At 43.5% G+C, this 11,521-nt stretch overlaps 1 protein-coding gene across 2 annotated transcripts; it reads right to left on the bottom strand.

The window, feature by feature from the left end:
* Nucleotides 1–3,521: 3,521 nt before the first annotated feature.
* On the bottom strand, nucleotides 3,522–10,821 carry LOC106573476 (uncharacterized). Of its 2 annotated transcripts, none has more exons than XM_014148563.3 (2): nucleotides 10,669–10,821; nucleotides 3,522–5,171 (listed from the first exon to the last, which is right to left on the bottom strand). In XM_014148563.3, the coding sequence occupies exon 2, from the start codon at nucleotides 5,162–5,164 to the stop codon at nucleotides 4,319–4,321; it is 846 nt and encodes a 281-aa protein (XP_014004038.3). In that variant the 5' UTR covers nucleotides 5,165–5,171; nucleotides 10,669–10,821; the 3' UTR covers nucleotides 3,522–4,318. The 2 variants fall into 2 exon arrangements, with proteins under 2 accessions (XP_014004038.3, XP_014004039.3); XM_014148564.3 differs by lacking the exon at nucleotides 10,669–10,821 and adding an exon at nucleotides 10,375–10,500.
* Between the last annotated feature and the right edge of the window lie 700 nt (nucleotides 10,822–11,521).

The following is an 11,521-nucleotide window of genomic DNA, read 5'->3' as shown; positions in this document are numbered from 1 at the left end:
GACAAAACTGCACATTTTAGAGTGGCATTTTATTGTCCCGGGCACAAGGTGCACCTGTGTAATGATCATGCGGTTTAATCAGCTTCTTGATATGTCACACCTGTCAGGTGGATGGATTATCTAGGCAAAGGAGGAATGCTCACTATCAGGGATGTAAACAAGTTAGTGCACAACATTTGAGAGAAATAAGCTTTTTGTGCATATGGAAAATTTCTGGGATCTTTTATTTCAGCTCATGAAACATGGGACCAACGTTTAACGTTTATATTTTTGTTCAGTATAAATATTAGAGTTTGAGACAATTTTATGCAATCCATGACTATGGGTGTGTGAGTGTGGTTTAAACATGCATGAAACATAGACTGAATGGGAGAAGAAAAGGTATGTGAAAGTGCAAAGTAAAAACAACAGCAGGAGCTCATACTTTTCTTACATGGAGGAAACTGACAGTTGGTAAACGTCAAAGCTATTTGGAGTTTTACCAGCAATTGGACTTTGGTTCTGATCGCTAGTGAAAAGAACCTGTTGAGTCAAACTTCTGTTCAACACTCCTGTGTTGTATCGGAAGTTTCTAAACTCAGAAATGTTTGACAATTATGATTTAAATTAGCTTATATTATGATTTCTGATAATCAGGAATCCCTGATTTGTTTTTTTACTTCAGAAAACGAATAATGAAGTTCTATTAGCGACCACCAGTCAGAGACTATATCACGAGCCTACATATGACTAGCTAGCTTACACTATGTCTTCCTATTAAAATAGGCCAGTAGCCCTTCCCCTAATTCTGTGTGGTGACCACATCTCTGAGTGGAGATATGAAGTGTTTATTGAGTTCAGAGCCTGTGGAATGATAGGAATCACATCTGGAGAAGAACAGGCTGCTGGTCTGACTTGTTATGTCTGGCAGATCTAGGATCAGATCTATGATGATGTTATCCTCCCCAAATCCAATCCTTATTCATCAGGGATGAAACAAAACTTACCAATGGGAGTGTATGTGTTCTGTCCTTGAGCTGTTCTTGTTTATTAATGTTCTGTAATATGTCATGTTTCATGTTTTGAGTGGACCCCAGGAAGAATAGCTCCTGCTTTTGCAACAGCTTATGGGGATCCTAGTAAAATACCCTCACTGGCCTAGTCTGCACTGTCATAAGGGAGAGACTGTGAGAGCGATGCGGGGTGTATTCAGTGAGTAAACTGTGAATAGAGCTGACCGGATTCTTGATTCTACATTAATTAAAAACAATTATATTGGTTCTACACTATACATGTCTTATCTATTTTTTTTACCCCCTTTTTCTCCCCAATTTCAATCTTGTCTTATCACTGCAACTCCCCAACAGACTCGGGACAGGCCAAGGTCAAGTCATGCATCTCCCCAATTTCAATCGTATCTCATTGCTGCAACTCCCCAACAGACTCGGGACAGGCCAAGGTCAAGTCATGCATCTCCCCAATTTCAATCTTATCTCATCGCTGCAACTCCCCAACGGACTCGGGACAGGCCAAGGTCAAGTCATGCGTCCTCGAAACATGACCCGCCAAACTGCACTTCTTAACATCCGCCCGCTAAACCTGGAAGCCAGCTGCACCAATGTGTTGGAAGAAACACCACTCAACTGACAACCGCAGTCAGCCTGCAGGCACCTGGCCTGCCACAAGGAGTCGTTATTGCATGACAAGCCAAGTAAAGCCCCCCCCTGGCCAGAACCTCCCCTAACCCGGACAACGCTGGCCCTATTGCCGGTGGTGACACAGCCTGGGATCAAACTCTGTAGTGACGCCTCAAGCACTGCGATGCAGTGCCACTCGGGAGGCTCCCACACTATACACTTCCATCAGTAATACTACATCCTCCCTGAGGTTTATGAGTAAGGGGACTGGTATGTCAGTATGTGGCCAAACTAGACAGGACAGAAGTACGGCACATTTGAACTACAATTTGAACAGTAAACTCAAACCTTAACTGCAGAACAAGCAGCTGATGTACTACATGCTCATCAGTTTTGACACCTTTGACCTTTCTAGCGTGGTCACCTAATGACTACTGTATAGAAGCACTGGGAGGAGCATGTAGTAAATCAGCTTATACAATATCGCATCTGAAATGTTCTGAACATTTCAACCCATTGAATACATCCATGGTGGAAGACTTGTGTCTCAGAGTGGAGGGGTGGGAGGGTGTAGGAAAGTTCTATGAGTTTATGAGAGGAGCAGATTTCCCATGCTGCACTCTAGCACAGTCACACGAGACCACTGACCTAGACCCCCTGAAACCTCACTCCCCCCTCTTCCCCTTTCTCCCTCTTCACATTTCTCCCAACCTTCGTCCTGCCTTTTTCTTCTTCCCTCTTCCCTTCTTTTCCTTGTCCTACCCATTCCCTCAGTATCTTCCTTTCTCTCCCACCCCCCTTTATCACCCCTTTCCTCCCATGTCCCTCCCTTTTCCCTCTCTCCACTCCCAGATTCAACTGCCAATTCGCTCGGTCTCCCTCCCTCTATGTGCACACATGTTCTGCACTGTATGTGTGCGCACATGTATGTGAATGTGCTTCCGCAGCATGTATGTGTGTATGTGGGTTGGAATGACAGTGTGTTGAGGGAGAGTGGGAACTCCCTGAGCAGTGATCAGGATGAGCAGGAGGGGCAAGAGGGGTTCCATGAGCGCAGAAACACATTCATGCTTCCCACATGCTGTATTGGCCATGGATCTTAAAGGCCCAAGGCAGTCAAAAATGTGATTCTGTGTTTTATATATTTCCACACGAGGTTATAATAATACTGTGAAATTGTGACACCTAGTGTAAGAGCTGTTTGTAAAGTCCACCTGAAATTTCAGCCTGTTTTAAGTGGGAGCGAGTTTTGGCCTTCCATGGTGACATCAACCAAGCAGTAAATTAGTTAGACCAATAAGACAGTTCCAAACCTCTGCCAAGAACAGCACATTGTGTTTTTCCCTCCCCACCCAAACCACTCCCAGACTGTCCTAGCGTTGCTTTACTAAGAATGTTCGTTCCATCAATTCTAGTTCTATGCTTGCAGTTGTCCCCTCCTACATACCTACAGGGACATGAGCCATAAGGAAATGGTTATGAACAACCAAGGGCTCTATTCAAGCAAAACCACTATCTAGTTGTTTCTGGGGCAGAAATTGATTTTTTTTTTGCATCGTGAAAGAGTGTACTGGAGCATAGACAGAACTTGATGCATTTAGATGAATGAGCAGTGCAAGTGTTCAGATATATATGTAATGTAGCCCACAACTGATGGTCTGTCATTATGTAGAGAATTATTTCACCTCTTGATTTCCTGATCTCTGTATTCATGTTTAGGGATTGAAATTGACTCACTAAGGTAATCTTTATTTGCTGATGTTCTTGGTTGTGCTGAGCCATATCTCTGCAGCATTAGTGGCAGCACATAAACCTCTGAAAACAGCCTTAATATAAAATGTCAGTCTTGGAAACATTGCACTTGCAGCCCTCAGTCTCTTTAAAGATTGAAAACAAAGAATCATCTTCAAGGTGGAACAATATTTTATTTTCACAACCAGACCATCACCTTTAATACATTCCTCCAAACCACTTCTCACCATCAAGAAAATATAAGGTCACTTCCGTTTCAGAGTTAAAGAGGAAGGATTGTGAGAGTCCAAGCATGAATGTACATCATAGCATGTAGGCCGATTTCAAATGTTGTTACAATTCATCAGGTGTACACACCAAGGCAAACGTATTGTCATACATAGTTACCATATATAGTTACTGTAAGTGTTCTGCTATGCAGTGTTATGTCTATATGGCTCAGAGGGCGATGATTGGTACTCACTCTCCTGCCCTGGCCACCCATCACCACATCCCTTTAGTCAACATACACTCAGAAAGAAAAGGCACGTCTGTATTACCTGGGGTCTAATCATTATTCCAAAATGGTTCGGCAACGGAAACTAGAATATCTATTGGACAATTTCAGGTAAGTCCCACCCAGTTTCATTCCGTTTGCGTACGCTTGGTTCTGTTTGGTTACTAGTGAATATATCCCAGGTCTCAGATTATCTGAGTGCTACTTCACAGTCTCCTTAAGCTGCTTAGTTTTCCCTTTAGCCTTCTCAGATCAAAGTTGTATTATTTTTTTAATGCATTTTTTTTCTGCTGCGTCTGCCTTTTTCAGAACGTCATTGTTCTGTTTATTTTTTTTATTTATTTTTTTTAAATACATTTTCTCCGCCCATCTCATATCAGCTCAGTGGACATGTCACCTTCCGGAATGTCGTCTGTATTGACGTCATTGACCATGATGTCGTCGGCCGTCAGGTCTAAGTGCTTGAAGAGTCTGCTTTGCTCAGCTCACTGCCCCTGACATCACACAGAAGCTGCTCTGCCATGGTCGCTGGCTTCTCCGGGGATTCTTTGGACTCTTCCGGGACGGAGACAGAATTCCAGGCAGCCTTTACGTTGTCGTCATAGCATTCTGCATCCCCCAGGTCTGTGGGCTGGTCTGGGGCAGATCTGTGAGAGGGGGGAGCATCGAGGGGCTCAGGGGTCAGCTCAGGGACACCCAGGTCCAGAAGATGGGCGGGGCAGAGGAAGGGCTCTGGGATAGCCTCATGTTCTATGACGACTGGCTTTGGCTCTGGGACGACTGGCTTTGGCTCTGGGACGACTGGCTTTGGCTCTGGGCCGACTGGCACGACTGGCTCTGGGCCGACTGGCACGACTGGCTCTGGGCCGACTGGCACGACTGGCTCTGGGCCGACTGGCACGACTGGCTCTGGGCCGACTGGCACGACTGGCTCTGGGCCGACTGGCACGACTGGCTCTGGGCCGACTGGCACCGGTTTGCTGACTGACACCGGTTTGCTGACTGACACCAGGGGCTCGGGTTCAGGCGGTGCTGGGGTCGGCGCTGGTGCAAGGTCTACCAGTGGGGCGCTCACCGGCTTCTCCAATGGGGGCTCCGTCTCTGGCTGCTTGGGGGGCTCTGGCTCAGCCTCCTGTACCGGTGCTGGCACTGATTCTACTACTGGTTCAGTCGCCTCTGCAACCACCACTGGCTCATCAGGTACTGCCTCCACCACAGCTTCCTGCGTGTCGATTGCCTCCTCTGCAGCCTCCTGCTCAGCTGGTGCGGTGTCCCGTCTCCTGCTGATCTTGTTTCCCATGATGCACCTAGAGACAATGAGACCGGCAGAGTGAGAGAGACCTCAACCATGAGGAGGAGAGGGCCCGACAGCGAGCAGATCAGGAGAGGGGGAAAGGCCATTTGCACACCCAAACTTTGCACCAAGATAAACAACTGGGACAAAAAGTCCTGCTTCCTAAGGGTGGCTGTATCGTCACCTGTTACAGGTTTAACAGGTCTAGTGAATCAGTAATCTAAAGAATCATATTTAGTTTGTTGTCTTGGACACAGGGACTTGCACATGAGCTAATGAACTCAATGGATAAAATACATTCACCTTTCAGTCACAGCTATTCGGTTGTGTGTGCTGGACTTTTCCTTGACCTTGTGCCTTGTTTGATTTTCCCAGCACCAGTGCCCAGTTTGGATGTGCTTATTGGATTAGTACGCCATAAATCACAGGCATCGGTGAGAGCAAGTAAACTAACTGTGGAAATTAGTGATGCACAGATTACATTTTTGGTCGATACCGATATCCAACATTTTCCTTTCGAAAAAAAAAAAACCCTGATACCGATAAGCGATATTTAAAATTTAAGCAGCCTTTTAAGCATTCTAGTACAGTTAAATAATTAACACACATGGACGCAGCGGTCTAAGGCACTGCATCTCAGTGCAAGAGGCGTCACTACAGTCCCTGGTTTGAATCCAGACTGTATCCAATCCGGCCGTGATTGGGAGTCCCATAGGGCGGCGCACAGTTGGCCCAGCGTCAACCGGGTTTGGCCGGGGTAGACCATCTTTGTAAATAAGAATTTGTTTTTAACTGACTTACCAAGTAAAGGTTACACACACACCAAAAAGTTATTTTGTTGGCATTTACGCATGTCCCCATTACCAGTAAAACCCATTTCTTTCACTTACTTGCTGTGCTGTTTCATTGTTCAGTCGTTTCATTCTCAACCAGGATTGCTACGGAACGCCGTTTGGGTCTTTGCGTGTCAAAAAAGAAAACTATGACAAGTAGAAAACACTATTTGACATGTCAAATAAGCTTGTTGACCAATCAGGACATGAATATGGCTGCATGTCACAATACTTTAACGCATTCATAATTTAACGTAGTTATTACACCATCTGTTGTATTTCATGTCACAACAATTCGATACGTATGCTATGATGCTGGTAAAGTTGTCTCGTGCACCTACAGTGCTGGTCATAAAGAAAAGCTAACTAGTTCATAGATGCAAGCAATGTTCTTCCTCAAAAACATACCAAAGCAACAATCTGTTTCAGTAGCTATAAGTTAGCTAACTATAGCTAGGTGTCATCTAAAATAACCCTAATTTATAAGAGTTTTTATTTGATTAATGTTGGTTGGACCCATTTATGTGAAGCTTGCCACAATAAGGATTAGCCACAATGTGGACATTGCGGTTAGCCTTCAAAATAAAAGTATTTGTTTTCATTTGCATCACTGTCAATTACATACTTTTATTTTGAAGGCAAACAGCAAATTCCACTATTGTGCTTAGCTTCTCAACACAACCAAGTCCGGTCAAGCCTCACTAGCCAGATGAAGCTAGCTGGCTGCTTATAACGTTAGCGTTGAGCAACAGGGTTAAGTAGCTGGATAGCTATTTGTCATTAACCTGTTAGGGCTAGGGGGCAGTATTTGCACGGCTGGATAAAAAAAATGTACCCGATTTAATCTGGTTACTAATCCTACCCAGTAACTAGAATATGCATATACTTATTACATATGGATAGAAAACACCCTAAAGTTTCTAAAACTGTTTGAATGGTGTCTGTGAGTATAACAGAACTCATTTGGCAGGCAAAACCCTGAGACATTTTCTGACAGGAAGTGGATACCTGATGTGTTGTATTACCTTGAAACCTATCCCATTGAAAAACACAGGGGCTGAGGAATATTTTGGCACTTCCTATTGCTTCCACTAGATGTCACCAGCCTTTACAAAGTGTTTTGAGTCTTCTGGAGGGAGATCTGACCGAACAAGAGCCATGGAACGATGATGTCCCATTAGACACCTGGCGCGCGAGTTCATGTTGGGTACCCTCGTTCCAATACGTTATAAAAGAGTATGCATTCGTCCACCTTGAATATTATTCATGTTCTGGTTAAAAAAGGCCCTAATGATTTATGCTATACAACGTTTGACATGTTTGAACGAACGTAAATATATTTTTTCCCCTCGTTCATGACGAGAAGTCCGGCTGGCTTAGATCATGTGCTAACAAGACGGAGATTTTTGGACATAGATGAGCTTTTTTGAACAAAACTACATTCGTTATGGACCTGTGATACCTGGAAGTGTCATCTGATGAAGAGAATCAAAGGTAATGGATTATTTACATAGTATTTTCGATTTTAGATCTCCCCAACATGACGTCTAGTCTGTATCGCAACGCGTATTTTTCTGGGCGCAGTGCTCAGATTATTGCAAAGTGTGATTTCCCAGTAAGGTTATTTTTAAATCTGGCAAGTTGATTGCGTTCAAAAGATGTAAATCTATAATTCTTTAAATGACAATATAATATTTTACCAATGTTTTCTAATTTTAATTATTTAATTTGTGGTGTTGACTTGACTGCCGGTTATTGGAGGGAAACGATTTCCTCAACATCAATGCCATAGTAAAACGCTGTTTTTGGATATAAATATGAACTTGATAGAACTAAAAATGCATGCATTGTCTAACATAATGTCCTAGGAGTGTCATCTGATGGAGATTGTAAAAGGTTAGTGCATCATTTTAGCTGGTTTTATGGTTTTGGTGACCCTGTCTTTGAATTGACAAAACATTACACACAACTCTTGTAAATGTACTGTCCTAACATACTCTAAATTTATGCTTTCGCCGTAAAACCTTTTTGAAATCGTAAAACGTGGTTAGATTAAGGAGATGTTTATCTTTCAAAGGGTGTAAAATAGTTGTATGTTTGAAAAATTTGAATTTTGACATTTATTTGGATTCAAATTTGCCGCTCTTGAAATGCACCTACTGTTGATGGAGTGCACCACGGGGGGGACGCTAGCGTCCCACCTAGCCCATAGAGGTTAACTGAAGTTCAATTTCAATAGGCTAACAACAATAGTTACTCACAAGGATTCCTTGTCATTGCTAAGAATAATGAAAATGACTAGTTTCTACTGGTCATTGTTTTCAGGCTGGTTGTATTGTTGCTAGCTAGGTACCAAGCTAAAGCTAGTTACCCCAGAAGTTGCGGTCGAACAAATGATGCTTTATTACCAACGCGGTTTTGCAAACACATCGTTTTTGGCCGGTGTTTGCAGACTTTTTTTTATAGCTTTGACAGTGCTACTGTGTCTTTTTGAAACGCAAAAGACCCAAACGGCGTTCCATAGTATGCATGTCTTGAAGCTAATAGCAGTGACGCTATTACTGTAACTCCGGTAGGGCAACATCTGAAAAATAACACACGGTAGTGTGTACCGGTGCTCGACCAGTCGGCAAACCCACGACAGAGAACGGTTGATTGTCAAGGGCAATGAATTCCATTATCTTGGCTTTAATGGATTTTGCCTTTTGAGTTGTCTCGCTGAAATGTTCTTACTCTTTCAAATGACTGCTCAATCCACACAGCAGACATTGTGGGCTAGGTTAAGTATGCAGTGTTGCACGTGTAGCGCAAAATGTAATTACGGGATGCATCTACATTATATTAGGTATGCACGTCAGCTTTGACATCGGTTTTTCACATCGGCACTTTTCGCTAATATTGGCCGATTCCGATATGTTCCCCAATATATTGTACATCCCTAGTGGAAATAAGTGTTTGGTTACCAACTGAACACCGCTCTCATCGCCACAAGCTAAACCAGTGAGGAGAAGGTGTAGAGAGACAGTAATATCTGAATCAACTTGTCTTATGCTGTCAGGGGTGGGAGGAGATGCAGCATTTAGTCTACTTCTCAAAGTGGTTTATCTGCTCTGTCACCAACAATGAACTGTGGATTTCGAGTTGGCTTATCATCATCTAACCATGGTGAGACTTGGCTGTCACATTACTGGTTCATCAGGGACACATCAGAATCACTGGCAGTTGCATTATCATTCTATTGTACGTGGTATGATTAGTGTGAACTGTCCATGTCACTGAACTTCTGAGTAGTGGAACCCTTTGTTTCTACATGCATTTTTGGACTTAGAAAATGAATGATATATATATATCCACTGATTCTTAAAGAACATAACTTATAAATGCCTTGAGGTTAGTTCAACTGTCATACACCATTTAAAACCCAAAATACAAGCTTGTTTTACTTCAATGTTTGTAAACCATGTAAACAAACACTGTATAGCCTAAAAACATGGTTAAAACTATCCTTTTGATATCATGGATGGTCATCAGTCCTTACATCCTCAGCCCATTCTATGAATTTGAGAGTGGTTTCATTTCTCCAGGCCCATCCCTAAGCTTTGTACCAAAACACAGGTGGGGTGACGTTTGTTATCATTTCAATTAAGGATTCTAGCTTTAACCCATCCTCCCTTCACAAATGACCCATGTCCATTTACTTCAAACAACTTCACTATTCTGCAAGTGGTTGATGCAATTCTGCAGAGACAAAAATGGTAAACTACTATGATCATAAATATTAGGATCATACAGGTTAAGAGGCACTATTGACCTCGATGCATTGGAACATAATGTTCCTTCCCGTGCAGGATCACGTGTTCGCTCTATGGAGCGTTTAGTGTGTGTGTGCCCCCCCCCCCCCCCCCCCCCCCCCGGGGTGGGCGCGCCGAGCTGCAAGCGCACGTGCGTGGTATGTAGGCTACATGTCCATGGGCACCGCGGGTGCATGCGACGATTTAAAACAATCCCCAAACGCGTTGGAGTGAAACTATGCGCTACGAAGAAACAATCGATTCACACACACACACACACTGCTACACACTTGTTTTGCGCTCCAAATAAAGTGCACGACGGATGCGCAAACAGTGAACTTGATTGTCTCAAATAATGCGCGCAGTAAGATTATTTGGGGTTTATACCGTTAAATATTCGTCAAACTGAACATGCACAAAAGCCACTTAACTTAATCAAAGTTATTTATGACCATCAATGTTTCTCTTAGGGTAATCTCATTAACCTAATTACCACCCAAACCACACCTTCCTCCAGCTGCTGTTTACTAGGCAGCACAAAAATGGGTCCCAGTCCGACATCGTCTAAACACAGACAGCCCTCTAAACTCACCCATCACCAAAGTAACCCGAACACCACACTGAGACATCCACGGCTGCGCATAATCATACAACAAATTAGCATTAATCAACGGGGAATGAGCGGACCTTGTGTTCGGGAGATGAAATTGAACGGAGAAAGAACAAAAGAGAGCTGATGAGGTAGGCGGGGTCGCCGATTGCTGAACAAGCTGAAACAGCCTCGAGTGAAAAGCACACTTACATAAAACAGCAGGCTAATCTAAAAATAACAAAACATACATAAACACAATAACTTTTCGACATTGTAGAGAATATATTTACCAACCTTGGTAGCGGAATTAAAACGCGTGCTAGAGAGCGGGGAGTTCTTCTTGCGCTCTCACGACTTGGCGAGGCACGCACAGACTGACGAGAAGGGGAGGAAAGTTTAGTCCGTGTTGTCTGGGATGTGTGTATTTGTGCGCGCGCCCACTGTCGCTCGTACGCCCCGAGACTGTGACCATGTTCCAACAGATAAATGTATCCTTCCTTCCCTCCATCCTTCCTTCCTTATTTCATCCCTACCTTCCACTCCTTCTTGAATGGTCCACTGGTCTGGATGTATGAAAGCTATAAAGTGGAATCTTTCCTTTCACCTGGCCAATCACTTGAGATCAGTGATTTCTCCAGGGAGCTGTTGGAAGGATGCATTATAAAAGTATTGTAAGAACTATATATGTTTTTTTCTCTCAAATAGACAACCTCCTCCTAATGAATGTGATGGAGTGGGCACTAGGCAGTGCATTTTCTTTCTAGCCTCTAGTTTTGCTGAAGGCTTACTGTAAGTAGCTTAGGGTATTGAAAATCAATACATTTACTGGGATGTTTGTCTCTCTCAATTTTTCAAATTTCAATTTAAGGCGCTTTATTGGCATGGGAAACATATGTTTATGCTATACACCAAGTCACTTGGCTCTGTCATATCCTCACATGGTCTCTCCTATCATTGCTATGCAGACGACACACAATTAATCTTCTCCTTTCCCCCTTCTGATAACCAGGTGGCGAATCGCATCTCTGCATGTCTGGCAGACATATCAGTGTGGATGACGGATCACCACCTCAAGCTGAACCTTGGCAAGACGGAGCTGCTCTTCCTCCCGGGGAAGGACTGCCCATTCCATGATCTCGCCATCACG

The sequence above is a fragment of the Salmo salar genome, chromosome 16 (genome assembly GCF_965601325.2).
Source record: "Salmo salar chromosome 16, fSalSal1, whole genome shotgun sequence".
NCBI classification, from domain to species: Eukaryota; Metazoa; Chordata; class Actinopteri; order Salmoniformes; family Salmonidae; genus Salmo; species Salmo salar.
This window is presented reverse-complemented; position numbering and strand designations above follow the sequence as displayed.

Coding starts and splice junctions, on each gene's coding strand:
- LOC106573476 (XM_014148563.3), bottom strand. CDS start 5,164: ATGGGAAACAAGATCAGCAGGAGACGGGACACCGCACCAGCTGAGCAG.